Consider the following 27,996-nt stretch of genomic DNA (forward strand, 5'->3'; position numbering starts at 1 on the left):
TAATTCTTACTATTGTAAGGTTTTACTGTGCTTTTGATTTCAGGATACAAACACATGTTAAATGTAAATCTTAGAAAACAAATTAGCTATCAAATTACACTAAAAATTTGTCATAATTTGCGATTTTAAAGTTATAGTCTTGGTCACAATAAATATTTTTCTTCTTCTATTTTCCAACTATTTAAAAGTTTAACTATTCTTCTTCAACGGTTGTTGACCACGTATATATTTTTCAAAATATAAAAACTAAATTAGACGATATAAAATTACAGAACTAAAAACAAGATTTCTTGAAATGTAGAAATTAAAGACATATTTTTCTCTAAATTTAAAAAATCGAAAAATTAAAGTGACCCAGAGCCACTGGCCACTGGTACTGGTAAACTGCTAAGTGCTAACGTCGGGTTTAGTCAATTTTAACCATAGCAAACACGGTAAATTGAAGACCGATTGGATCAATTTTCCCACACACTTGAGAGTCAAAGGTAAGTTTCTAGTTCTACCAAATTCAAAAGAATTTTTTATTTTTTATAAAAAAATTGTTTCATGTTCATTGTTCTCTTGATACTTGATACAGCTGTTAACTTTCCCCTTTGAAATCCTTTCTGAGTTCTGCGCCAACTGAATCAAGCAGATCGAACTCCGCCATAGTCTTCATCGAGACAGAGATCGGAATCTGATTCCCAAACGGCAACAGTATGAGCGTCATCGACATTCTAACCCGAGTCGATTCCATTTGCAAGAAGTACGACAAATACGACGTCGAAAAGCACCGCGATGCCAATGTCTCCGGCGACGATGCCTTTGCCAGACTATACGCCTCCGTCGACGCCGACATCGTGGCCTTGCTTCAGGTACGCCCCCGCAGAATTCTGCATAACTCAATTTGTGCCCTAATTGGTCAACTTCTCTTAAAAATCACGGAATTAGGGTATTCCATGACTCTTATGGTATATGGAGGGAAAATTTTTGATTAATTATTTTGAACTTTTGTGTAGAAAGCAGAAAGTGCTTCTAAGGAGAAAGGTAAGGCATCTGCTGTTGCGATCAACGCGGAGATTCGTCGTACTAAGGCTCGGTTGCTGGAGGAGGTTCCCAAGTTGCAGAGATTGGCTGTGAAAAAGGTTTTAGTTCATTGTTATGATTAATTGAATTTGTGAGGTGTTTTATTTGTGAATTCTCATCAATCATGTAGCTGGAGCTTTTCGGATGTAACATAGAGTAATTGTTGGGAGCTAAGATAATTTATTTAATCGAATTGAAGAGTTCTGTTATAAATTTTGAACAATGAGAAAGAGTAGAGAAATAAATCCAACTTCACCATTGTAACTTCATAGAATGTGCAGTTTCAAAATTAATGAATGATTCAATGTATCCACAGGTAAAAGGGCTTTCGTCACAAGAGTTTGCTGCCCGTAATGATTTGGTTCTTGCATTGCCAGATAGAATCCAAGCAATCCCAGATGGGGCTCCTCCTGTGCCAAAACAAACTGGAGGCTGGGCAGCTTCTGCCTCCCGTCCTGAAATTAAGTTTGATTCAGGTAATCAAGTTATCCATGTCTCAGGCTGATGCAACTATCGCATTTCATCTGTGAAAGTGAGAGGCCTTTTAATTGTCTGACTCTGTTCATGTATGTGAATCACTGAATCATCTCAAATATAGATGGGCGATTTGATGATGAATACTTCCAACAAAGTGAACAATCAAGTCAATTTAGGCAGGAATATGAAATGCGTAGAATGAAACAGGCATGTAACTTAAAGCAGTTGTCAGTGGTTTGCTGTTATCTTTTAGCTTAGGTTTATGCTGATTATTGGATGTCACTCCAGGAATGGTTCAACTTTCAAATCTAACTACACGTAATTTTTTAGGACCAAGGATTGGATGTGATTGCTGAAGGATTGGATACATTGAAAAATATGGCACATGATATGAATGAGGTCAGTTGCTTTATTTTTTTAGTTGGAGTATAAATTTAATCCCTATATCCGAGATTGTTTTAGTCCCTTAATGTAAAAACTCAACATTTTGGTCCCTGCATGAAAAATTGTTTACAGCTTAGTCCCTAGACTGTACCATATATTAAAGTTATATTGCATTTTTTTCCCCTATAGGAACAAAAACTAAACAATGTGTCAATTGTCAAGTTTAGGGACCCAATGTAGTTTTTAATTTTTTTTTATGTAGTGCCAGTGATCAAGATAGGGACTAAAATGAAAAAATGATGTCAGGTGTAAGAACCAAATTTTTAATTTAACCTTGTTTTTATCTTCCCTTGTGTGTGCGTGCGTGTGTTTTAATCCTTTTTAAGTTCATTATTTATGTGTTGAATACAGGAACTGGATAGACAAGTTCCACTTATGGATGAGATTGACACTAAGGTGAGAACTGAAAACTATCAATTTCTGCCTGCACCAGTGTACCCTAAATAAAAATGTTGAAATATTGGCTTTTGAATTATGAAGTTGAAATTAGTATGACACAATTGTTTGTCATCTTTACAGGTGGACAAGGCATCCTCTGACCTTAAGAATACAAATGTTAGACTTAAAGACACTGTGAACCAGGTTAGCTGACTACAATTCTGTCTGTATACATTTCCATCAATTTAAAGTTTTATCTGATAGATTTCTTGCTGAATCTTATATGATTTTTTTCATCCAGCTTCGATCCAGTCGAAACTTCTGTATTGATATTGTTTTGTTGATTATAATTTTGGGAATTGCTGCCTACTTATACAAGTAAGGCTCCTATCTCTTTTCATGAACTTGAAAACACTCAGCATTTCTCTTCTGCTCATGAATTTCAATCTATGTATTCTATATATTTCTGCTCAACTTGCTTGTTGATTTGATTACTGGAAATTTTGGTGTATCTACTCTTGTGTGGGAAATTTGAGGTACATTTTTATTTTTTTCCCTTGGATCAAAGATTTAAACTTATATTTCGTATGGTAACTTTAAGCTGCATTTTAAGTCTGAAATTGGGCTTGTGGGTTGTTAGTAAAGCATTTGTCTCATTTCCTAGTATGTATATGTAGCCTTTGCTTCAGAACATAATCTTGTTTTGTTCCCTGTCTTGCCCATGTCTCATATGCCTTTGCTTGGTTTCTGACATGTAATCCCATCATTTATTTTCTTCGTGATTCATGTTAGCGTATCCTTTATTGCCTCTTTACAGTAATTAGAATATCCTTCACTAACACTGAACTGCTGAAATCTGATATAATTAGGGAAAGTTTAGGTGAAGTGTGATTAAGGCATTCATTTGAAATTAGACCAGAATATAATTATCTTGTACTAAAACATAAACGCTTGCCTTAAATGGTCATTTGCAAACTACTGTAGCCAAATGAATTTCTAGGAAATTTGAAATGATACGCTTACAGATAATGGGATTATTATAATGATTTGTTAGGATTGGGGGATTGTGCTTGTAATTTCCGTCCCTGTTCCTAAATATGTTTTTCTTTGAAATATATAAAAAACTACCGTATCAACCAAATTTCTAGTGCAATCATTGCAATGATGTTGAAATAAATTATGCCCTATCTAATTTTTTTTAAAATATTTTTTATCCATTTGCTCATTAACTGAAGAGAGTAGCTTCTTGCCACTTCCTGATGACGTTGCATGGATTTGATTTTTAATATATCATAGCATCAGCATGTGTTTTAGGGTGGTGTTTGTTTACTAAACTTGTATACTTTATCGGTTTCTTGAGATACCTTTCTGACTTACCGTGCTCATTTTGCAGCGTACTAAAGAAATGATATGTACAAAGGCTGATGGATGTTCGAATGGTTTGCCTTTACTTGTATTTTGAGAATATCGTCTGATTTTATTTTTTTTATCTCTACCGTTGTGAAAATTTCCTGCGAATTGAGAGGCGTGCCCTTGTGCTTTATAAGCATTCCTGTGTATGCAGTCATGTCAGATACCATTAGTATGTTAAATAGTTGCTGTGTATTTTATACACTTGTTGTTTTGGTGTATATTATAATGAGTTTAATGTCAATGTCGTGACAGTCTATACATGTTGGGTTGTGATTAGATGATTTTGTAAAACTTTTTGCACTGGGTTGTGATTAGATGATTCTGTAAAACTTTTTACACTATTAATGCATGCATAACCCTTTTTCTCTTGTAGTATTATAAATTGATGCCGATGAATTGGGAATGATGCTTTGATTGAAATTAGTAATTCTAGCTGGAGTTAGCTAGCTACAAACATGACCATAAAAGAAGTATGGGGACCCGCTTAATAATTGAAAGAAATTCTTATTCGGCTAATTATTTTTTGTTTCTTGACTTGCAAATCTGTTTTTTTAGTTTTAAACATCTCGTGATTTGTGATGAATTCCTTCGTTCCTTTAATTTTTTGTTTCTTGACTTGCAAATCTGTTTTTTTAAACATCTCGTGATTTGTGATGAATTCCTTCGTTCCTTTAATTATGTTATATGATTACATGTCACATCATGTGTTTCTCAGAGTTTAGATGCGTCAACGAAATTTTGTTTTTGGTGAAAATGCGATGTACAAATCCCATTATCTGTAATGGAATTGTGGTTCATTTGGTTAATCATATTGTGGATGTAGTGACGCTATGATTAAACCTACTTCCCTAAAAGCACCTCTTGGGAGGGCAAAAAGGCAATGTAAGTAGTGGGGTGGGATTTAAAACCCAGTGAAAGTATCTTGTGATTAGGATTAAGTTGATATTTGGGAAGAAATTAGTTTCACACTAAAAGGTATAGGATGTTTTGTTTTAAAAAAAAACAACAATCAGTGAATAATACTTTCTTTTATAAGTTTGGGCCCCCATGTGTTTCCGAACACAAGAGTTTGGTGTAGCCCAAATCGAAACGACAGTACTTGGTCTCTGCTTTACTTTAGGGTGTTGCTAGGTGCACCCAGCATTATTGCTGGTGCACCCAGCACTTAAGATGAAATGACGAAAATATCCTTGATCCGTAAACCATTTAAGTTGATCCGTAAAAGTCTTACGGATCAACTTGATCCGTAAACTTTTTACGGATTAATTTGATCCGTAGAAGCCTTATGGATCAAGTTGATCCGTAAGCTTTTTACAGATCAACTTGATCCGTATTGTTCTGTAAAAGGCTTACGGATCAAGTTGATCCGTATCAACCTTACGGATCAACTTGATCCGTACGATTTACGGACCATCCTCACACACACCCATCACAAATGCGAAAAAAGTATAGGGACAGTTTTGATATTTTAATAAAATGCTGGGTGCACCTAGCAACACCCTTTACTTTAAAGCCTCTTGAATTGTAAAAGGTGTGAATGTTGGGCTTTCCCCTAGGGTCCAAGATGAGTCAATTTACTGGTTAACCTCCTAGCTAGGGTGAGTAAAATGGTTCCTGACTTATTAAAAATTCATTGTTTTGAAAACTAGACCAAATTGGCCGGTTAGACCAGAAAATTGATGAACTGGTTCGGCCATTGGTTTATAGAACCTGTTGAAAGAAAAATTGGTTAAAACTTAGTAAAAACTGGTCAAATATCGATTCACGATGAATTAATAAAAAATACAATATCATTTTGATTTTCATTGTTCAATCAAAAATGCCATTTTCTTTTTTATCAATCTAAAATGCCATATTCTTTTTTACTTTAAAGGTAAACTTGTTATTATTAAATGTTGATGCGTATTATTGAAACTTACACTTAAGCATTATAATATATTTGATTTGAACTTTTGTATGTACTTTGAATATTAACAATTTATAAAATTATTTTAATTTCACTCATAAATAGTTATGATTTTTTAATGTTATTTTATATATTATTTAATTATAAACAATATTTTATTAATACTAATTTAATCATGGTTTAGTCAGTTAAATTATTGAACTTTGAACCGATGCTTTGAGTAGTTTAATGACCCGTCTTGTCCGGTTATAAAAATATTGATAAAACTAGTGGTTGTGGAACTGCCTAATGCGTGTCTCGTCTTTCATCAGTTTCCTGTATGTCAATTGAGGTTTGTAGGCTTCTATGTTGTGATATACTATTACTGATATTCCCGATAAACTTGTAGTACTCCTATATACACAAAGACAATTTAATAGTAAAACTTTGAAAATTCCTTTTAGTAATTCATAAATATTCCTAGCTTGATAGTTAAAACTACCATGCATCTTAGTTACAACTTACAAGCTTTTTGACCACGTACGGCAGGGACTGAAGCAAGTTCAAGTTCCAAAACATTGTTTTGATTTATGCTCCCCTCAACAAGGATACTACTCCCTAATCTTACACGTATAATAAAATACCATACTAGATAGCAGTAGTATAGTATTATGTTTATTGAGGCAAATCCACAGCTCAATTATGATATTCTATTATTCTCCAATTTGAAATTCAAATAAGAATGTGCAGGCCTAGCTTTGAAACACATTCCTGAAGATGTTGTATAAGTCGCCTGTCTTAATTAAATGTAATGACACTACCTGACACGAAAATTTTTAGACCAAAAGTTTCGGCATGACATAACCAATCAAGATCAAGTAATACATGGAAAATGGGTATGAGGTTGTATAAACGTAGCGGTGACATGTAACTTCGTGTACCTTTTACTATAAACACGTGAAGCTCTGTAGGTTCTACTATACGCACATACACATGCATGTACTGATTCCCATAAAACTAATATGTATATTTTGTAAAGGCTAAGCTATCATTAAGCTATTGAGGTTGTATCATATATATATATATATTATTTAGTAGTATAACTACTCCTCCTTGTTATAAATAAGAATCTTTCAATTAATTTATGTCCTTAAGAAAAGTAATTAATTTAATTAATCACATTAAATCTTTCTATTAATTATATTATTATTTTAAAATTATCATTTTTTTTATCTTTCTATCCACTTAATTATTTCTCATTAATGTTTAAAGAAAAAATAATTAAATAAAAATACTTAGGAAAAAAATAATTAATGCATATAGAAATTAAAAAAAATTATAAAAAGAGATAAATAAATTTCTAAAAAAGATTTTATAATTAGAAAGGAGGGAGTAATATGTATGTATTCTGTCTCAATACAAGAGCCTTCGTGACTCTTGAGTCCAACACTTTGTCCCTGCAGCATTCCAATATAGACACAGCATTCATTCTCCCCAAACAATGTCAAATGGAAAGCTAGCATTCCATTAGTAATTTTCCTTCAACTCTAAATCTTAACATATATGCAATTGTCAACACAGACTATCATAATTGTAAGGATGTATTTGTGCAATGAATGCAGTAGGAAGGGGACACGAAGTCACTTTGTTTCTCAGATGGTGAACAATGAATTAGCTCCACATCAGAGGGGTGAAATCTTAATCCAGGAGAAAGTTGGATTTCTAGATTGGAACCTCTTTCCATGCAATAAAGAGTTATAATGCCTATGGAGGAACCCAGGGTTGTGGATATTATCCTTCAAAATATTTGTAATCTTAAAACCAGGTAATTGTCAGGTAATATAAAATTAGACAGATTATATTGTATTAGGCACGTTTGAGGAAAAGATACAAGAAATACCCATTTGTCCCATCTTTTTTATATGTAGGAATTGAAATATGGTATCACAAAATTTACAGCAATTCATGCTACAATTAGTTCAACTAATTAAGCTAGATTTCTTAGTACAGTGAGGTGAGGAGTGGTGGTTACTTTGTCAGTTTATTTAGAAAGTATAAGGTTAACTTATTGAAAGGAGAAGGGATTGGGGTAACCTGGTTTCAAATCTCTCTGACTAACACACTAACCATTAACATTGGTCGGAATAAAAACTAATAAATTTGTTTTTGTTTCAAAAGAGAATAAAAATTAAATGAATAAAGATTATTCAGTCTGTTCTGTTCACTTTTGACAAAAAATTTCGTCAAATTCAAAAACCAAGTAAAACAAATTAACAACATATTGATTTAGTTCAGGTCTATTAGGTCCAGTATTATAATAAAATATTAGTAAAATGTAGATGAACATAAACTTGATACCTGAACCAATGGAGGTCGAATTTTATTGGATTGGTTCAAATCAAATATGATTAAAGAAAAAATAATCAAAAAACCGAACCAACTTTTGACGAAGAAACATCTTTTGACGAATTTTTTGTAATCAGGTACTTGATTTTAATATGAGAAAATTATTACAACCAGGGGAATAAAATCATTAACGAATTACTAAACTACGGAGCAACGTGTGAGAAACTGTTGCAGAAGGTCCTTGGAAGTAATGCTAAAAATTTGAATTTTTCGAATCTCAATCGCCCTATGGTGATTTTCACCAAAAGAAAATAACAGCTCCTGATTTATTTTGTAACGTAACTAATTGCAGAAATTTGTATACCTATTATCAACCAGTACTAAGATAAGATTATAAATGTGCATGATGAGCCTAGTTCAACTTTTCTATACAGCATTTCATTAAAGTGAAGGGCAATGCCTGAAGTTTCTTCTAATTATGGGATGCACAATATTGGTAGCTTATCACTCTGATATGCAATCTTAGTTTTCACTTTCATAGAAGAAAAGTAAGTAGCTATGGTGTACTCTTTTAAATGCATCTATTTTGGATTCAGTACCAAGCAAATTCATGTGCTTGTTTAATAAGTTTGTGCCCCATGGATTGTGTAAAAAAATTAGGTGGTACTGTTTTCATAAATTCACTTTTGTTTAGTAGCTGGTTAAAAAAAATGTTTTAAAGTGGATATGAAGACACAAATAATGGGGTAAAGCAGTTTAGCTTTTGTCTGACAATGAATCATGTTCAATTAAAATGTTGAATATTGTACATGGGTTACTTGCAATTGTCTTTTAATGCATGCATGAATTTCAACAATTGAAGTGATTGGACCTTTAACATCTGAACTCTTTAGGAGTTTTTCCTAATCCAGGTTCTTTTGTGACCAAATCCACCTATTCCAACAATAGAAGACCTTACAGCAATATTCATTATTATGTGTGTGTACTAACCTAAATAAAGTCCAAGTTGGCTTAAACTTAAACTGAATTAAGTGTTTGTTTTCCCCAAATTTCTCCTCTTTTTTCTTTTATTAGACAAATTACAAGGTCAAATTTTTAGTTATTGTCATCCGCAAAGTAAGACAAATATTGTGAACATATTTATGAAGCTTGAAACAGAATTATACTGGATCCCACCATGTTGATTATATTCTATTTTTGGTCCCGATGTGAACCTTTAATTATTGAAAACCGGGTTACTAGTTCTTGGCCAGAGTGCATCACATTCTGGTTATCATCTTTACAGTCTATATATGAGTATATGTATATATGATTAATAATTTGAAAAGAGCCTAAAACATTCCCTGTATTATATGACATTACATAATAATGAGAACACAGGATACGCAAGTAAAATAATTCTATATTATTATCTAATCACAAATTATTATACATAATAAATTTATTATTTTTCATAATAATTAACTTAAAAACCATATCAACAATAATTTTTTATTGGTTGACACTGTCTATTTGCATTGAAGTAGGTCAAAACTATATAAAAAGATGTAGTACTTCTCTACTTTCCCCATTTTTCAAGTATTTCTGCAGTGTCTACCAACGTGGAATGCTAACTAATTAATCAACTGAGAAATTACTTTGAGCATACCTCAAAACATAAAACTTTAGTTATATATGTACATATACTTCGCCATATTTTACCAACATGGAAATTCAGATAAAGAAAACAAATAATCGAGCGATTTGATTTGAAAAGAAAGATGGGCATGGGAGAAGCATGTCTAGAGAAGCTTGTATTTGGCGTTATTCCTACCATACCAATACCATAGTCCCATTGCACAAAACTCCAAGAAGCAGAACATGCATGAATGCAAGATGAAGAGACATAATAAGACCAACTTGATTCTGTTATTTGGTCTCTTCTTCTTGGAACTAATAAGCTCAATAATCAATTTTCTTTATCCCCTTAATGGACAGGCTGTTTTGACATTACTGCCTTACAACTATGTGCCTCTACATTTCAATCAGTGAATCATTGGTCCATGAACAAGCCCCACTTCCCACAGTTCTTTGCATCCTTTTTTTTCCTTTCAAAATATCATATTATTAATGTCAATACTCAGAGTGATGGATAATGAGATTAATCTAGAATTACAACAATATTTTGCAAACACTTCTAGTACATCGTTGGAGGGTGTGTATTTTTATCATAAGAATCAAAGATAGATACAGATACAAAAAGTTTACAATAATTGTCATAGCATTTTCAATTAGAGTATTTAAAAACATTCCAATTGAAAATAAATAAGTAAATCCAATTTGTTTTCCTTTGGCTCTTAGAGCATCATATAAGTTCAAACCGAGGCTTTGTCTTGTATATATATACTTTAATGGTGTCTAATTCGAGGCCAAATTTTAAATTTGTCTTGGAAACAAATAAATGAAATAATTATACAAATACCAACAAATTACGCAACTTGTTTGGTGTTGTGTATACGTATACCATGGTCATGACAGATTGAAATTCGTCTATGATTTTGACATGCGTTTAGCTTTCAAGTCATTTCATGCGTAGAACAGGCCTGAAGTTCAAATTTTCGTTCAAATGTGAACACATTGAAATTCATCTCAATTAATTTTCTATCAAAATGGTTTTATACTTTTGTAAGTGGAGCCACACGGAATTATATCTTATGATGGAACCGGTTTTTCTTGGCAGGTTGAATGTTTTAGTATGCTTAAAACGCGACTTTTTAGAAATTGATTCGATTAATTAACGTATATCTGATTACATGATATACTATTATTTTAACCCATTACTTTAATTTATAAGATAGAAAATGATTTGACATCACCATTCACCAATAGAAACAGAGGTCAAACAAAAGAAAAGACCAATTTTATACTTCTAGAACACAACTAAAACACTCACGGTGAGGCATGAATTGATACATATCTTATCCTCTTACGTGGGTCGATATAAAAAACAATAGCAATGCAAAAACACTCAAACTGAGACAAATTAGGACTGGCTAGAGGGGCCATCGCCCACACACAAAGCAAATAAGGAATATGGGAGGCCCCAATAGATCAGTCTACGTTGAGAGCAGGTTTTTTTTCCTTCTTTGATGTCCTATCCAATTTAAACATCTAAACATAATCTTCTTATCAAATTCAATATTATTGTAAAATGTAATACTTTCATATTTATAATCTAAGTCTAACCATGAATAATTATTATGCAGGAATCAAACACAAGATTTCTGCCTCGACACTATTAGATTTTGTTAGTTGAACTAGTCCTTATTGATTAATCAAGCGCTTTTAATTAACAATATATCAAACTATACCTTTTTCTTTTTAATAATCATATTCAAGGATTTTGACCTTTCGGTTAGATCATCAGGTCTCGGCCTTAGGTATTCCACAAGCCTTTTGGTAAGTAATGAGATTAATCCTTTGTTTAAAATATTATCATATTTAAATTTTTTTGTCTCAAATTGAACTTAAGTCTTAATTCATAAGTTTAACGCATATTGTCAACTGAATCATAATCAGCATGTATATTAAATTTCATATAGATGATAACTTATTATATCAAAAAATAAGCTCATAATATATAGTAATTATATATACTAATTAAACTGAAAAGCAAGTGAAAAAAAATCAAGAAATTCAGAATATTCATTCAATAACTTAAAGATTAGTACAAGTTTGTGAAAACATATGTATAATCGGACCAAGCCTATTGTATGGACAATCAAGTGAGAAGAGGGTGCAGCAAAGGGAACACGTACTAACAGTCATTCTTTGAATGGGAACGGTTGGTGAAGATTCCACATACTCCTATATGTTTGGTTCTGGAATAAATGTCTAATAATTAAAAAAAAAAAAAAAACTTACAAACACATAAACACACACGAGATCATGTGTTTGTGTTTGGAGATTCACACCCCGCACCCCTTTTTAATTTTTAATTGATTCGGAGCTAGCTGAATCAGCATGCAGCTTTTATAATATATGCTTTTGTTCATGGCCTATATAGTACTTATTCCCAGTTATATTAGATTGATATTTGAATAGTGCTAGTTTTTGGACTGTTATGCCATGGTTCCGCACTTTGCGCTGCATACATGAAAATAAACTTATGCAACAAACTAGTGATGAAAAAGAGATTAGACAGTGATTTGCTGCTGGGTTCAATTTTGGAAAGAAAAAAAAAAGTTTTTGCGAAAAAAGATGCTTCGATTTTACCAATGAACAATGTTTTGTTTCGTCCTATACAAAAATCAGAGTCAAAATGTGCACAGCCGAAAAAAGTAAAAGCTAATTCAAAACATTCAGTCTCGATGAATTATGATGAAGCTAGCAAAACAGTTGAAGTGGTCAGATTTCAAAGAAAGCATGCTTTAATGTCCTTGCTCTCTCAACTGGTAGATTTATATTCTTAATTATTATGCTGAAAACTGTTGTGAAAGGTTGGTAAAAACTATCTATCTGCAAAATGTTGTTAGGTATATTGAAAGTAGAAGAAAAAGAATTAACACATGTAAATTGGAAACTTTCAAAGATATTATTGGTTTAATTTGAGTAAAATAGTGGCGGTTAAAACGATAAGATTTTATAAATTTTCATGTTTGGTTTAAAATTTTAGTATATAGTTCTATTTGATCATCTTAAATATATAGTAATAAATTAAATTTGTTTTATTAAGTTTAAGTTTTGATATACTAATGTAAAATTTTGTTTACAGTCAAGTAATTAAAAATATATTATATATAAGTACTTTAGAAGTAATTAAAATTAGCAATTTTATTATATATAATATACGATTCAATATATTTTAATTAAATTATTTTCTTTATTTTCAAACGCTTTCTCTTGTGAATCTCAAAGCAAGGTACCCGTTTCCCTTGGTTAAAATTCCTTTCCTTCTCCCTTCTTTTAAAGGAAACAATACGTTGGTATTTATCAACTTAGTTTGATGTCACCTTTATTAGGAAGAAATTATTGAAAAAGTTTCTATTAAAATAGCATTTGATAAGTATAGGTGCAAAAGTTACTAGATCTATATCAGTTTGATCTAACATAGATCTAGACCCAGCCGTGGCAGAACCAAAGAAACTTGGAGGGATATATAAATTATAAGTGATAAAATATTTAAATTTAATCAAATTCATTTATATATTTTTAAAAACATAAATAAATGAACTAAATGGATTAAATTTTGTGATTAATGGACGGAGGATAATGGTTCATCTTTCTTCCCTTCAACATATTAGATTAATTATTAAATTATTAAAAATTGATTTAGTGGTTCTTCTTTCTATTGCTATGAAAGTCCATTTCTTCATCTTTCTGTTTTCCGTCATTACATGATTCACCAACAATAATGTTATAATTATTGAAAATAGATTTCAAAATGTAACATATATATGAGTTATAGATTCAATGAAAAAAAAACCAATAAGTTATAAATGGTTTTAATTGAATAGATCATATGGAAGAGTTAAATTTCTTTAAATATTTTTTAATTTAATTAATGGGTCATAAATGAATTAAATAATGGATTTTTTATCCATTAACTATAATTTAACTCAAAACTTATCCTAGTCATTCAATTAACACCCGTAAACAAACCGTTAAGATTACTTTTTAAATAATTTTTTTACCTGTAAATATTTTCACTTATTTTTTTCTTATTGCTATTTTGATATAAAATTTCTTTGTTACTTCACATTCTATTACTTACGTATATAGAGGAAGAGTGCAAGTTAATAAAATTATGGCTCTTTAAAGTTTTATATTTGAAAGACTAGCTCTATTTATCCTGTAACAGAAAAGGAAGACAAAAATATTTTCCTGCCATTGCTCACCATGATGCCAATGCCTTGGATTATATAAAAGGGAAAAAACCGGGCCCTAATGAAGTTCTGTGAAGGTTTTTTTTAATATTTATTTATAATTACTTAAAGGCGTAATTTTTTTAAAAGAAAAAACAACAAAATATAAACACCAAAGTAAAAAATCGCCCTTGTAACTGTATAATCACTACAAAAAAAAAATCATACTATATATATACCAACATAAAAACATTAATTAGTCATTAAACTTACTCTTGTTGATATAAATTTTGTATGATAAATTGATCTACTGAGAGTTTTATATATGCTTCCCTAAATTAAGTAGTAAAATATTGTAATGAATACAAGTTGTACAGTTTCATGATAACATTTATTATGATAAACTCAACTATATTCAACAAACGAAAAAAACTCAACTATCAACAACAGTACTTCAGTATATTATGTAACTAACATTATGTATTAAGAAATTAAACTTTCGAATAATTACCATTCACAGCCACTATCTTATCTTAATATATAAAAATCCACTTATACATTTAAGATATTTGGTAGTTGTGACCTACAATATTAAATTTGTAACTCCTAGCCTCTTCATTGTTAGCCTACCGTTAGTTACTTAAACTTAGACTACCATATAAAAATTGTAACTCCTTAAATATTATTTATTAATACTAACTTCTAACCTTCTGATTTCCACCCAATAATTCCTTAAATGTAAGTTATAACTAATAACCCATAGCCTCTTCATTGTGTTTCTCCTTCTTTCTATCTATTTATATATGGTTCTAATTTTTTTTTGTCCACCCCTTTGTTTTTGATAGTCACATGTTTCTTTGTGTTAATGTTTAGTTATATTTATTTTTTTTAAATATTTTATTTACTGTTTCTTCATTTGATTCATGGTTCATGAATTTCTAACATTAGTTTCAATGTTTTATTTGTTCTCATATTTTGAGAATTAGAATTATACTCTCTAAAAAAAGTATGTCATCGAATTGATAAAATAAAATTAGTTTCACATTTTTATTTTTTTGATACTATCTATAACTTACTTTTTGTCTATTGTTTTCATTTTTTTACACATTACTTTTTGCAGTTTTCAGAGGAGATAAAACTTTGAATTTGTGGTAATGGAGCATATAAAAATAGAATTCCTAACATTAATTTTAATATTTTATTTGTTTTCATACTTAAAGAAATAGAATTATACTCTCTAAAACATATGAAAACAAATTGATAAAATTAAATCAGTCTTACAATTTTACTTTTTTTTATACTGCTTATGACTTGTTTCCTATCTATTGTTTATCAAGGTTTAAAATAAAATATATGAGGGAATTTTACTTTCGATAAATTGATCTAACCACTTCTTAAAAATGTATTTATTACAAAAAAATACTTGAACCATACTGAATTTTTTTATAATAACCTAAACATCAACTCTAAAATTATACCTCTGGATTTTTTAAAGCATAATACTTTAGTTTTATGCATTATTAAGTATCTATGTTTGTTTCAAATTTAAAATTAACATATATTCTTTTGGTTTTTAGGATTATTTCATTGGTTCATATATTCTATTCTTTTTTTCTCTCTCTCTAGGTGTCTTATGATATGATGAGTATTCATGAACATTCAAAAAAAAAAAAAACTATTATCTCTTTGAAGGTGTTTAAAATATTTTCTTCCTCCCTAGCTATCATATCTCTTTTTGTTTATAATACTTAAAACCTCCAATAAATCAAAGAAAAAAATTAAACAATTCGTACATCGCATGGGTCCAGGTGGTCTACTATTTATAAATATGAATGAGTTTCTGGGTAATCTGGTTTTGTCACATCTTGAGTATCCCATCTTTAATCCATTTATGCTTAACCTTGAAGGAGACGAAATGGTTTTATTCCACTTTTACACGTTGAAGCAATCGCCATATTTATAAATCTTATATTTCTTCTCTTCACAAGTCAAAAGAGGTTCTCCCTTGAGCATTCCCACTCTTAAGTATTGAAGTTCTCTGTCTACTATTTAATTAGTGGTTTAAGTTAACAAAATTTTAGCTAAATATACTTACAACTTTGTGTTACGCTGTTTTGCTAACAAATTGAAGTACTAACAGTAACATATACCATACTAAAATAGTAAAATGTGATTAATTTATGATGGCTTTGGTATCAAATGAAGAAAAATTCTCCATATATAAAAAAGAATTTGGCTTTGAAATATTTCATTATGTCCACACAAGAAAGTAGATCTCCAATTGTGAATATATTAAATTTTTGTTTATCCATATATACATTTTTCTATATATAAGGATTTCTAGCAAACAATTATCATAAGAAATAGACCGAATAATTAGGGTCTTTGAAAAATCTAGCACTAAACGCGTTTATGGATAATAAATTAATCATAATAGTATAATTTGGAAATGAACTTTCAGGATAGCTGTTTAAAATTTGCAAGCGATCGAAGACCAAGTATAAACCGAAAGAAATTATACTTTATAAGCTAGCAAGAATGATGGGGCCTTCGATCTCTCTATACACTTGCGGGGAAGACGGGGAATCCATGGAATGGATGTATGTGAGGGATGTCGTTATCTGAATGGACATAATATATGTAATTTTATATAATACCTGTGAGTTTCATTCCTTTACCCTGCCCTACCTGCAAATCAAATTTGAGATCTTGTTAATTCATAAAATAAACAAATTAAATTGTTAAAAAACACAACCACATGAACATAAATATATAAATTAGACATAAGATCAACAAGAGGAGTTATAAGGTTAGGGTAGTGACTAAAAAAAGGATTTAAGGTAAAGGAAGAAAATAGATTGTGGATCTAAATATCGATATCTCTCATTAAGATTTCTAACAAAACTAATAGAATGACATTTACCGATAAAAAAAAAAGATCAGACATTATATATTTTTTTTCATCATGCATGGTTATTCTAAATGAGTAAAAAATTCACTGTGTCTCTCTAATGTATATTTTCTAATTATTATTATTAAATTATTAATTATCGCATGGGGCTTTGCATGTCTGTCAACGTGGGTACTGAGAGGAATTGATCATAGGATACCGAAATGAGGATATGAGGAAACAAAAAATATTGATTGGAAGGGAAGCTCCGAATGCAAGAAGCCAAAAGCAGTTGAGTTGTCTGATATTTTTATAACACAACACATTACGTTTCCCCCCAAATTATTAGTATAATTCAATTATTATATATATTTCCTTTCTTCCCATCAATATAATTATAATGTGAAAAATCAAAAGATGTAACCCCTGGGCGCCGATCCTGCTCTCATTCAGTTCCTGAATACAATATTGTCAAAACCTTGGCCCCCACACCTTCTACTATAGTCTATTCTCTAATTAATCTATCTAATTCATTACTAATTATCGGTTTGATTGATAGTCTTCACCTAATTCTGTTCCTTACCAGTTCCACTAGCTAGCTAGCCCAGGCCTCAAATCTCATGATGCAATCTGAATCACTTTGTAAATCTTTAATACACGAAGTTGAAATTGTAAAAGCTAGTCTTTCTTATTAACATACATAATATATTATTCTAATTAAGTTTGGAATGAAAACTAGTGACAGCTTCAATAATAGTAGATAACCAAAGTATCTTGAATAAGTTAAATAGGATTTGTTTTCTGGCTATATATTTGCATGGGAATTTTTTTTATTAACAAATATGTTAATTAAGGAATTAGTTACTAGTGATGTGCACACAAAAAGAAATTGTGGATGGAGGAGACGCAATTGGAGTGCCCCATCTGTTTCTACACTATTAACCACCATATTTAAATGCTAAGACCAAATGAGGTAAGAGCTTAGAAATCCAAATAACGCTGGCTGTTGAATATCATTGCCCCAAAGAGATTTTGCCAATCTAAGCACTATGCTTTTAACAGGCTAGACCTAAATATGTGATCTTATTCTTCCAATATGCTCATGGATTCAAAAAGGAGTATCAATAACGTAGGATGGTCCTCCTAGTAAGTGCATAATTAAATACATATAGAAGACGTAAAGTTTCACCCTCTCCCTCATCTAACCCTTTTGAAGTGAAAGTCAAATAGTCTATGCTTACATGGACCATTATGATGCGTGTGCATAGTCTCTAAACAACCATTTACAGAAGAAAATTAGCATCCTCTCTGTGACAGTCGGTGCCCTCTATATGGAATAGTAATTAATCCCTCATATTAACCTTAGTGGTTGTGGTTTAGTTGAGGTGGAAATAAAAAAGGCTAATATTGTTACTTGTGATGGCAATATTTGTTCCCACACGAGACATGTAGGGTTGTTGGAAATAGACACAAGGAGTTATGACGAGGAATCGGAATATATATACATAATTTTCAAAGCTAGCTCAGTAATCTTTAATAATCACGTGGACTACATATGGTATATAGCAGGAACTGGTCTAATATTACACATATAACCTGCAGATTATTGGCTTCCTTAAATAGTTATTGTTCATCTAAAATAGAAAAAAGAATATAATAAATAGAGGGATTGTGCTACTGTGTCTGCATGTGCTTGTAATGCATGGTACGATAGATTAATTCCAAAATGATTTTCCCTTTTTTCCCCCCCAAAAAAGTTGAAGGTGTAATAATTGTTAGATATAGTGTAATTAGAAATAGGGTATCTATTTATTTTGAGTTGGATCAATTATAAGAATTTTATCCAACAAAAGAAAGAGATATTTAAATGATTATCTTGGCTCGGTCATCATTAAGTAATTATCTCATTAATTATTGTTGTGAGACTGTAAGGTGAGGTGTCTTTGTCACACAAGTAATCCTCAGATCAGTCCTTAAGTTCGCGTTTGGTTAGGAATATTACTTGTGCAATTTTTTCTTTGTATCCCAATATAATTATATTCTTTAAGCCATAATTATTAAGTATATTTGATCAGGATGTTCCATTATTATTAGTTAGTCAAAATACCGATTCGTGCATATACATATTAATTAGATGGTTATATCTCATGTTACTACTAATCTTTGGGACACTGTGCTAGATTGGTTACAAGTCATTAATAAATTCTTTTAGCTTATGAAAAAATAATGTTGTATTCAACAATTGGCTCAAAGTTTGACAAGAAAAAATAATAATAACAAAAAGAAATGGATAAATTTCAAATTTATTTAATGGAACATTAGAAACTCAAATTATTATTATTATTGTAAAACATATGATCGATATCCTGTACTAGAACATGTTGCTTACATGTACCATATATATAGTTTTTAAAATTTTGAATTTAATTAGTAACTCACTGATAAACTTTATTAGTCAATAGGCAAATTTCTTTAAAACTGGAGTGGAATGGTTTAGCTCTTTTAGTGCATTAATCATTTAGTTGATAAATGAAGACCTTTGAAGTATAGTAATTATTGAGGAGTGTTTTATTTATTTCAACAAATGTTTTTATAAAAAATTAAATCATGATCAACAACGTACATATTTAAAAAATCTAAATCTAATTATATTGGACTAGCTTGTTAGTAATTGTTACTATCCTTCTTCTATAATTAACATTTTTATTAGGTATTAAATCTTTATCCATTCCTAAAGCAGCAATTCACTAATTCTTGGGCGAGTTTCCCTTGGGGTCCTTTTCTCTACAATACACCCAACAGTTCACATTTGTTCACAGTAGAACATGATTTATTGTGAAAGAAACAACTCTAACAGCTTTTGAAATGAAGAAAAGAAAAGAAATAACAGAGAGAGTTCATCTCATCGATCTCACCAAACTTTGGCGATCACATCAAAGGATATATTGCTGCGAGCAACAAACCTAAAAAGCTTTATGAGGTAACATCGTCGTGGTGATGACCAAACAATAGGATCAGATTCCCAGACATGTTTCGTGGTCGTGGCATTCCAACGTAAATATGTAGGCGTATACACGTACAAATATACCTACGTCAACTACAACACCAACAACAACATCTACTAGTCTAGTCTTAGTTAGCCATCAGCCCTTCTTTCTTCTCATGAAACATAATGCACTTTTTGGAATTGGACGGTGCTTCAAGGGTCCCCCATGGTCCTATCTCTGGGCCCCACACCGTGAAGCCTGACAGAGGCAGAGGTATCACGGACGGTCCTATCACCTTGCATTGGGAAAAGAGAACCCTCCCTCACTGCCCCACTATATTATATACTGGACCCCACATATCAATTTCATCTCTCTAAAATTTACCATATGCTCTCTCAAATCATTATACATGTATGGTTCAACAACATTAACCATACAAGTTTAACGGTATAAAATAGTTATGTATATATATATACTAGTACTTAATTATAAATTATTATTAATATAATTACTAAAATAATTATCATAAATATTGATGGACTTATACATAATTTAGGGTTTACAAAAGCATTCTTAAATTTAATAAGTTACATTTAAATATTTTGAATTTTTATGTTTTTTTCATAATTTCTGACTCATCCATAACATTTACAACAAGTAAACTTCTTTGCTTCCATTAACTCAGGATTTTAGATCCTACTAATCATAAAAGTCAAAATACTATTTATTTATATGAACTATGATTGAAAGACACTCTAAACATAATCATATTTCTTAATAATATTTATCTATATGTAATCTGATAAGTAAGAGTGTTTAGGATTATGGATCACCTGAGAATTTGAATTGATTCAAATCGATCCAAATAATTTGGGTTGAGTTATTTATATATTTGGGTCAAAACCGATATGAACCAATCAAAATCATTCATATACGGATTGAATCAGGATTTAGATTTATAAATCCGATCAAAACCAAATCTAATCAATCAAAATCAATCAAAATTTTTAGAGTTATTTGATTTGATTTTAAATAGTGTTAATATTGAAAACTACAAGTGATAGAACGACAAGTGTTGAAACTATTAGTACTACAACTTCTTAAGGTATTACTTTTAGGTACGTTGTTATTCGTTACACCTTTCTTTTATATTTATTTTTTCTCTCATGTTTATAATATTAATAGATCATATTTTATTTATTTGTTTAAACAAATCTAGTTGCAGTAAAATTTATTGTAAGAAATTAATTTGTAATAAATAATTATGTTTCAAATTATTATAGTAAATCTCGTTAAAAAATTATTTTATTTTAATTAGTTTATTCTAGAATATTATAATGATAGTATTAAATGGATCAATTTTACTTTATTACTTTTAGACATATAATAATATTGTGTTAATTAAATTGAATATTTTAATGAATCATGATATAAAATAGTAGTTATAAAAATATCAAATTTAAATAAATAACTCGTTAATTTTAACTCAAATAGACTCTTAATGAGTTAGATTTAAAAAATATATATTATAAAAACAGAACTTAACTAAACTTAACCAATTTAATTAAATTAAATCATAAATTTAATCAAAATTAATCAAAATCGACCCGCAAAACCATGCTCATCAGGGTCCGTGTTGTCTATGTACGTGAATGTGAATGCCTCTCTCTGACCCTGAACTCTGATCTGATGGACTAAATCGCTCGCATGCTAAAAAAAGGGTGGTCTTCAGCGCTGTAATTATGGCTTAATCATTCAAAACCTGATAAAGCCTCTAAAAAAGGTAAACCACTTTTCTCGCTCGTTCTCAAGAACCGGGGCAGCCAGCGTCATTTTTTTTTATTTATTTATTTTAACCTTGATTTCCTATATCTACTGCATGCACAACAACACAAGCAGTCAACACACACAAACCCTCCCAACTATATCTATTAGTCTAGTGCTACTAGTAGTGGTTGTAGTTGTACTATTTACCTCTCGAGATTTTCATCTCAGAATATATAGTATTTTTATATTCACTTCAACGAAAAGCTAATAGTACTTACTTGGAATGCCTTTTCAAAAAAATATTTTCGGCTTTTAAAGCAAACAATTGGAGTTTGTGCTCAAATATATGTGTGCTGGCTCTACAAAAACACAACCTCCTCCTACTCCTACTTCTTCAATCCATATTCAAATTTATGGTTTACTAGGCAAAAAGGCAAAAGAAAACCTCCCTCAAAACACAAGACACACTATCCCACGATTGTGCGTGTGGTTTGTGTCTGTTTTGTGTGTCTGTGTTTGTGACTGTGAAAGAGAGAGAGAGAGAGTGTGGTGGCCCATCTAACCATATGGCTCACCGTCTTTGAGGATACAAGTAAATAAGATGAGAAAGAGACTAGTCTCAAGACCAAAGACAGCAAGAGAGAGAGAGAGATAAAATAGAAGGTGAAGTGTTATCTACAACTACAACCATCTTATATGGTTTATACGGGCTTTTGGTTTTATCTTCAAAGAAATGAAATCAAACAAACGAGAAACCAGATCACCACCAGTTGGAAGCTCATGCCTTTTGCATTAGTATATAGTTTCTTTTTCAGGCTTTAAATATTTTTGGTTCGATTCAAGTTTTTCGTTTTATGGCTTTTTCTTGTCTTTTGGCAGAACGATATATATAAAGCCATCCACTCTCTTTAAAGAATTTGGGTACCCTCCAAAAGAATTTATGTTCGCTTCTTGGCTTTTGCTACTCCAAAACCATTGTTTTCTTCCTTCTTGTACTGTCTGAAACCTTTTGAAACTTCGCTGTTTTCTTCTGCTCTCACTGCTTAGCCATATACCCTTTCCAATATAGTAGCCTAAATCTCCACTTTCCCCCCCTTTTTTTTTTCTAATATGCAAATGATGCCCGGTGACCCCTTTTCCCTATCCACTTCCATCGGAGGCTTCACTCAAGATAAGCAAAACACAAACCCTAACCCTAAACCTAATCCTCCTCCCAAGAAGAAGAGAAACCTTCCGGGAACACCAGGTCATCATCATTATCTTCATCTTCATTCACTAATCAAATCACTTCAAGTAACACCATATACTAGACTCTTATGCTGTTATTTCACTTATTTTTCTCAAAAAATTTCATATAACAGATCCAGATGCAGAGGTCATTGCTCTCTCCCCGAAGACCCTCATGGCAACGAACCGATTTATATGCGAAATATGCAACAAAGGGTTCCAGAGAGACCAGAACCTTCAGCTTCACCGAAGGGGTCACAACCTTCCGTGGAAGCTAAGGCAAAGGTCCAACAAAGAGGTAAGGAAGAAGGTTTATATCTGCCCCGAACAAACCTGCGTCCACCACGACCCTGCAAGAGCACTCGGCGACCTCACTGGCATCAAAAAGCACTTCAGCAGAAAGCACGGTGAGAAGAAGTGGAAGTGTGAAAAGTGCTCCAAGAAATACGCAGTCCAATCAGATTGGAAAGCCCACACCAAAACCTGTGGCACTAGAGAATACAAATGCGACTGTGGCACCCTCTTCTCCAGGTAAACTAATTAATATACGTATCTTTCCGTTGTAAATGTGTCTAAATGAAATAAATGCATGCTTATAATAATTTTAATTATATAGTAGTGTAGTTATGTATGTAACATGTCCGAGGTTTTTTCATTGGTGCGTGGCATTAAGTTTCGAATTTAATGCTTCCTAAGTTTATGTAGTACTAATTTTGAATGATATGGATGAGATGAAGTAATTAATGGGGTTTCATTGGATTTTCAACACTTGAACAGGAAAGACAGCTTCATTACTCATAGAGCATTCTGCGATGCATTGGCTGAAGAGAGTGCTAGGCTCACGTCAGTTACAACAACAAATCTAAATTTCAAGAGTGAAGAGGGTGGTAATAATGTGATGAACTCGCAGCAGCATGGTTTGGGAGGACATGGACTAATTGGAGCACAAAGTCTTCAAAATGTTTCTGGCATTCCACAATTTGGTTCACATGGTTTTCGTTTGGATTTCAATGGAATGGAACAACAAATTAGGCCAAGTTTGTCGCTATGGTTGAACCAGGGGAATCACCAGATGAATAGTAATAATAATAACATTAATAGCAACAACAATAGTGCTTCCGATGCAGGACCCAATTACATGTCATCATCAGGTTTGCCTGAGATTGTGCAAATGGCTCATGCTAATGCTTTGATGGGTTGTTCTTCATCGATGGTGTCTAATTTTGGAGGAGTTCATGCGGGTTCTAATTCGAGCAGTGCAAATCTTTCACTAGGGAAAAGAGGGGAAGCATGTGGAAGTACTGTAGTGGACTTGGCTTCTATTTATAATAACTCTGAGGGTCAAAACAAGAATTCAAAGCCTGCTTCACCCATGTCAGCAACTGCGCTTCTTCAGAAAGCAGCGCAAATGGGTTCCACCAGAAGCACCAACCCTTCTATTTTCAGTGGTAGTTTTGGAGTGATTAACTCACCTTCCTCACAAACTACCAGTCTCAACAACAACAACAACAACGGAGGTGCAGCCATGATGCTGGCAAGTAACACTTCTACTGCTGCTGCAAATGCAAATGACTTTAGCTCATTGAGGCATTCATCAAACAGTTTTGACCAGCTTGTGATGCAAACCAATGCGCAGTTGCAAAGTGAGCCTGTGAAGTTGAAGCTTCATTCAAATGGTGTGGAGAACAATTTGACAAGGGATTTTCTTGGTGTCAGCGGTGGAGGAGGAGGTGGTGGTGGACCTCAGTTTCTTCCCCAAGAACTTGCAAAGTTTGCTTCCATGGGCTCACCAATGGGGTTGAGCCAATTCACAAGTAACCAATGAACGAACTCGTTTTGCTTCTGAGCTTCTAAGATAACCTCAAACTTCAAAGGTTTGATGGAAGGAGAATGACTGAGTTGGAGTGTACCACTGTGAGAGATTGCTCGATCATGATTATGTTGTGAGTGGGGGACCCACACTTGTTGAACGAAAAGAGAATATCGAACACCACGAGTCGTGCATGTTCTCCCAATATTGTTATTGTTGTTTTTTTCTTCTGTCTTTATTAAACCATGTTATCGTTTTTTGCTTCTCGATCTTTTCCTTGAGAGAAATGAAGGGAGGCATAAAATAATGAAAGGAATTCTTAGTGAATCGCTGAAAACTACTAGTTGCGTACTACTGTTGTTGACCGTCAAATTACGGTTACTCGTGTACCATGGATATATCGTTAATTACAAAATAATATAATATAAAAATTTAGATATTACAAGTAATATTTTTTGAGTTGGTACCGTAAGTAGGATCATAGGCTTTATAGTAATACTTAAGGTATTTTTACAAACTTCACCGTTTGAAATGATTATAATAGTAATTTTTTAATAGAACTTAGAATACACTTAAAACTTAAATCATTTTTCATAAATTCAGCATATATTATCAATTGAGTTCCAATGATATTGCTAGTAATATTATTATTAGTTGCAATGCTAATAAGTTATTCTAACATTGCCAAATGATTAATAACTTTCTTGCTAACTAATCTATATCGAAGACCTCAGTAAATTATTATTTTTATATACAAGACTTAAGTTTAAGATGTTATTTAAAAATTGAGTCCAATCATATAATTCTACCGATATCAACCACACGTTGGTTAATAAAACTTAATTTGATATCTAATAATATAATTGAGGGGAGTCTCGTGCTCATGCACAACCTTTTGGTAGATATCACAAGTGCAGCCAGAACAGTACTTGTTACGTAGCGAGAATCTAGGTGCCAGGCTAGCTTTTTTGGTAGACCCTGCAGATAAACTATGACAAAGTGAAGACTCAGTAGCTACGCTGGGGTTAAACAGTGAATTTTCCCATGGTGCAAGTTGCTATGGCTAATACTAGCAAAAACTACTAGTATATTTTATGTGCTAGTAGTAATTAGAATGAATGAAAAATGGGTATTGGGTAGTGGGTGGTGGTCAAATTAACTTGTATTGACTCCCAATGTAAATGGAATGTGGTCATGTGGATTGACATTTCATTGCTTGACAGTTCGTGGTTGCTGGTCTCACTCTGCACAGTAACTGTAAAGTAGGTCCTTGACTGCTTCCAATTTGGATCTGTGTCCGGAAACGATGCAATCTTGGTGTAAAACCAAAAAAATTTCATGCTTTACTGAACAATATGTGCTACGTATTATACAGCCCGGCATGACTAACGGAGTAATAAATTTTCTTGTCTGTCTCTGGTGGAAATCAATGGGAACACTATCAATTCTTGGTGAGTGTATAAATTTGTTAATTTTAATTAATAATATTACACATTTACGTTTTATTTTAGCAACATATATAAAATTAAATAATTTAAGTGAATTTGAATAATGATTATCTAATAATATTGTTAACCATATTTTATTAGTTGGTTAGTCAGATTTTTTTACAAAAATTAATTATTAACAAAATTATGATAGATATTTTGTATTAATATCATGATGATAATTAAAAAAAATTAATATAGTGCTTATAATTTAAATTATATCATTCATCAATAAATAAGTAGACTTTATATTGCTAATATAGGACAATAATTATATTCAATTGCATGGATGAGAAATAAGTATCACATTAATAAATTTCACAATGATACTATAAAAAAAATAGCAATTAATATATGTAAAAAATACCTATATTTTTATAATTAAAAAAATTAATTAAATTTTTAGTTTTTCATCTTATTTAGATTTCAATTTTTATTAGTCAGTCAATTTTTTTTAACAAGTTATAGTCCATCGTTAATTTTTTTGTCAATATTTAGTTTCTTTGATTTGTTTTTCAATTTTTAATGTCTCATTTATTTTTATAGTAAAATATACTATATTTCGAGAACATAAACCTATTTAAGTATAATTTCTTTATAACTAATTAAAGATAAGTAGCATCCACAACCACCACTTAAGATATAAAACTTACGCATTGCCATTGGCAAATTTTGTGCCAATATATGTAAGTAATGTCGTGAACTTTAACAACAGTTTGGGCATCAGTAATCACAAGCTGAATTTTAATTATTGCTCTTCTTATGCGGCTTATTCAACTCAAGTTCAATTCGTTTTTGTACTTGCTTTTTCCTTTGCTTCTTGGTTTTTTTATTTTTTTAATCGGCAAACAAAGAGATATATAAATAAGGGAACCAGGGGTACCCATTGCTTTTTAGTTCCTTTGCTTCTAGTAGCTTTATAATCCATTGTAGTTGCCATTACACTCGTGTAATCCTTTTGAACCAATCATAGGGCATTAATATTGACATCTTAATCTCTTGGTTGGTGTGTAGAGACAAAGAGTTGAATGAAAAGAATTTGTGGACTTTATATTTTTCACTGGTCTCCTTTTTAGGGCCTTGTTTGGTGCGTCCTTTTAAGGTTTAAAATGAAATGACAGGGTAGGATAAAGTATATTTAGAGTAATGGTAATTTATAAATTTTTAAGGGATTTGTTATGAAAATACTACGTAACTATCAGTTTGGGAGTGAGCTGAATTGGGTTAATCTAATTATAAGTTACAAATTATAATCAACACAGATATTTTTGCCCACTGCAAGTTAAACGGGCTAATTCATCGCCTCATCTTTTTTATTTTAATCTTGATCTTGAATTTTTATGGACGGAAACTAATTTTGTTGTACTAGCTAGCTGGTAGATCAAATGTCCAATTTCAAGGATCAAATATCCAAATCTTTTGCCCATTGTAAGATTTTGATAAATTGAAAGCTAAAGTCTAACCCAAAGGTTTTTTTTTGTCAATTATGATTTTTTTTTTACAAAATATTCATTAGTTTTGTTGATTATTAATGTTTGTTACGAAATATGATAAGATTGATTATGCTTTTTTCATCTATAAGATTATAATTTAAGGTTTTACTTAAAGAAAACAAAGTCTAATTATACTTGGACATGACTAGAGATATAAGATTGGTCGCCTAATGGTAAAGAAAAAGAGAAAGACAGAGAGGATCAAAAGTTTTGAATGCTTGTCACGGATAGAAATTAACAAACTAACTATTAACATTTGTCAATAAAAAGAATAATTGGACACGATTTGTTAGTAGTTTAAGTTAAAATAATAATTTAAATTATATTAAAAAATTTAATAGATTGACAATTGTTGTGTAATTGGTTTGATTTTAAAAGGTTTGTCTTGTCTCGAACATGAGACCATGAATATGGTATTGCAATAAGGAAACAATAAGGCCAGGTTGAAGATAGACATTTAATAGATTAGCTAAATTTAAGGTTA

At 31.4% G+C, this 27,996-nt stretch overlaps 2 protein-coding genes across 2 annotated transcripts; both read left to right on the forward strand.

The window, feature by feature from the left end:
- The first annotated feature begins 365 nt into the window (after positions 1 to 365).
- On the forward strand, positions 366 to 4,149 carry LOC114380827 (syntaxin-71-like). Its single transcript, XM_028339894.1, has 10 exons — positions 366 to 485; positions 578 to 854; positions 999 to 1,124; positions 1,382 to 1,541; positions 1,664 to 1,749; positions 1,873 to 1,941; positions 2,338 to 2,382; positions 2,506 to 2,568; positions 2,666 to 2,742; positions 3,758 to 4,149. Exons 2-10 carry the CDS (start codon positions 699 to 701, stop codon positions 3,771 to 3,773), a joined length of 798 nt encoding a protein of 265 aa, XP_028195695.1. The 5' UTR covers positions 366 to 485; positions 578 to 698; the 3' UTR covers positions 3,774 to 4,149.
- A 17,679-nt stretch (positions 4,150 to 21,828) lies between these two features.
- On the forward strand, positions 21,829 to 24,869 carry LOC114382559 (zinc finger protein JACKDAW-like). Its single transcript, XM_028342062.1, has 3 exons — positions 21,829 to 22,741; positions 22,857 to 23,253; positions 23,500 to 24,869. Exons 1-3 carry the CDS (start codon positions 22,606 to 22,608, stop codon positions 24,545 to 24,547), a joined length of 1,581 nt encoding a protein of 526 aa, XP_028197863.1. The 5' UTR covers positions 21,829 to 22,605; the 3' UTR covers positions 24,548 to 24,869.
- The last annotated feature ends 3,127 nt before the right edge of the window (positions 24,870 to 27,996 follow it).

This window comes from Glycine soja, chromosome 13 (genome assembly GCF_004193775.1).
Source record: "Glycine soja cultivar W05 chromosome 13, ASM419377v2, whole genome shotgun sequence".
NCBI lineage: Eukaryota > Viridiplantae > Streptophyta > Magnoliopsida > Fabales > Fabaceae > Glycine > Glycine soja.

Excerpts from the sequence above, each read along its gene's own strand:
- LOC114382559 (XM_028342062.1), top strand. The coding sequence starts at position 22,606 with ATGCAAATGATGCCCGGTGACCCCTTTTCCCTATCCACTTCCATCGGA. Across the intron at positions 22,742-22,856 it reads AAACCTTCCGGGAACACCAG|ATCCAGATGCAGAGGTCATT; the intron begins GTCATCATCATT and ends TTCATATAACAG. Across the intron at positions 23,254-23,499 it reads TGTGGCACCCTCTTCTCCAG|GAAAGACAGCTTCATTACTC; the intron begins GTAAACTAATTA and ends ACACTTGAACAG.
- LOC114380827 (XM_028339894.1), top strand. The coding sequence starts at position 699 with ATGAGCGTCATCGACATTCTAACCCGAGTCGATTCCATTTGCAAGAAG. Across the intron at positions 1,542-1,663 it reads TGAAATTAAGTTTGATTCAG|ATGGGCGATTTGATGATGAA; the intron begins GTAATCAAGTTA and ends TCTCAAATATAG. Across the intron at positions 2,569-2,665 it reads TTAAAGACACTGTGAACCAG|CTTCGATCCAGTCGAAACTT; the intron begins GTTAGCTGACTA and ends TTTTTCATCCAG.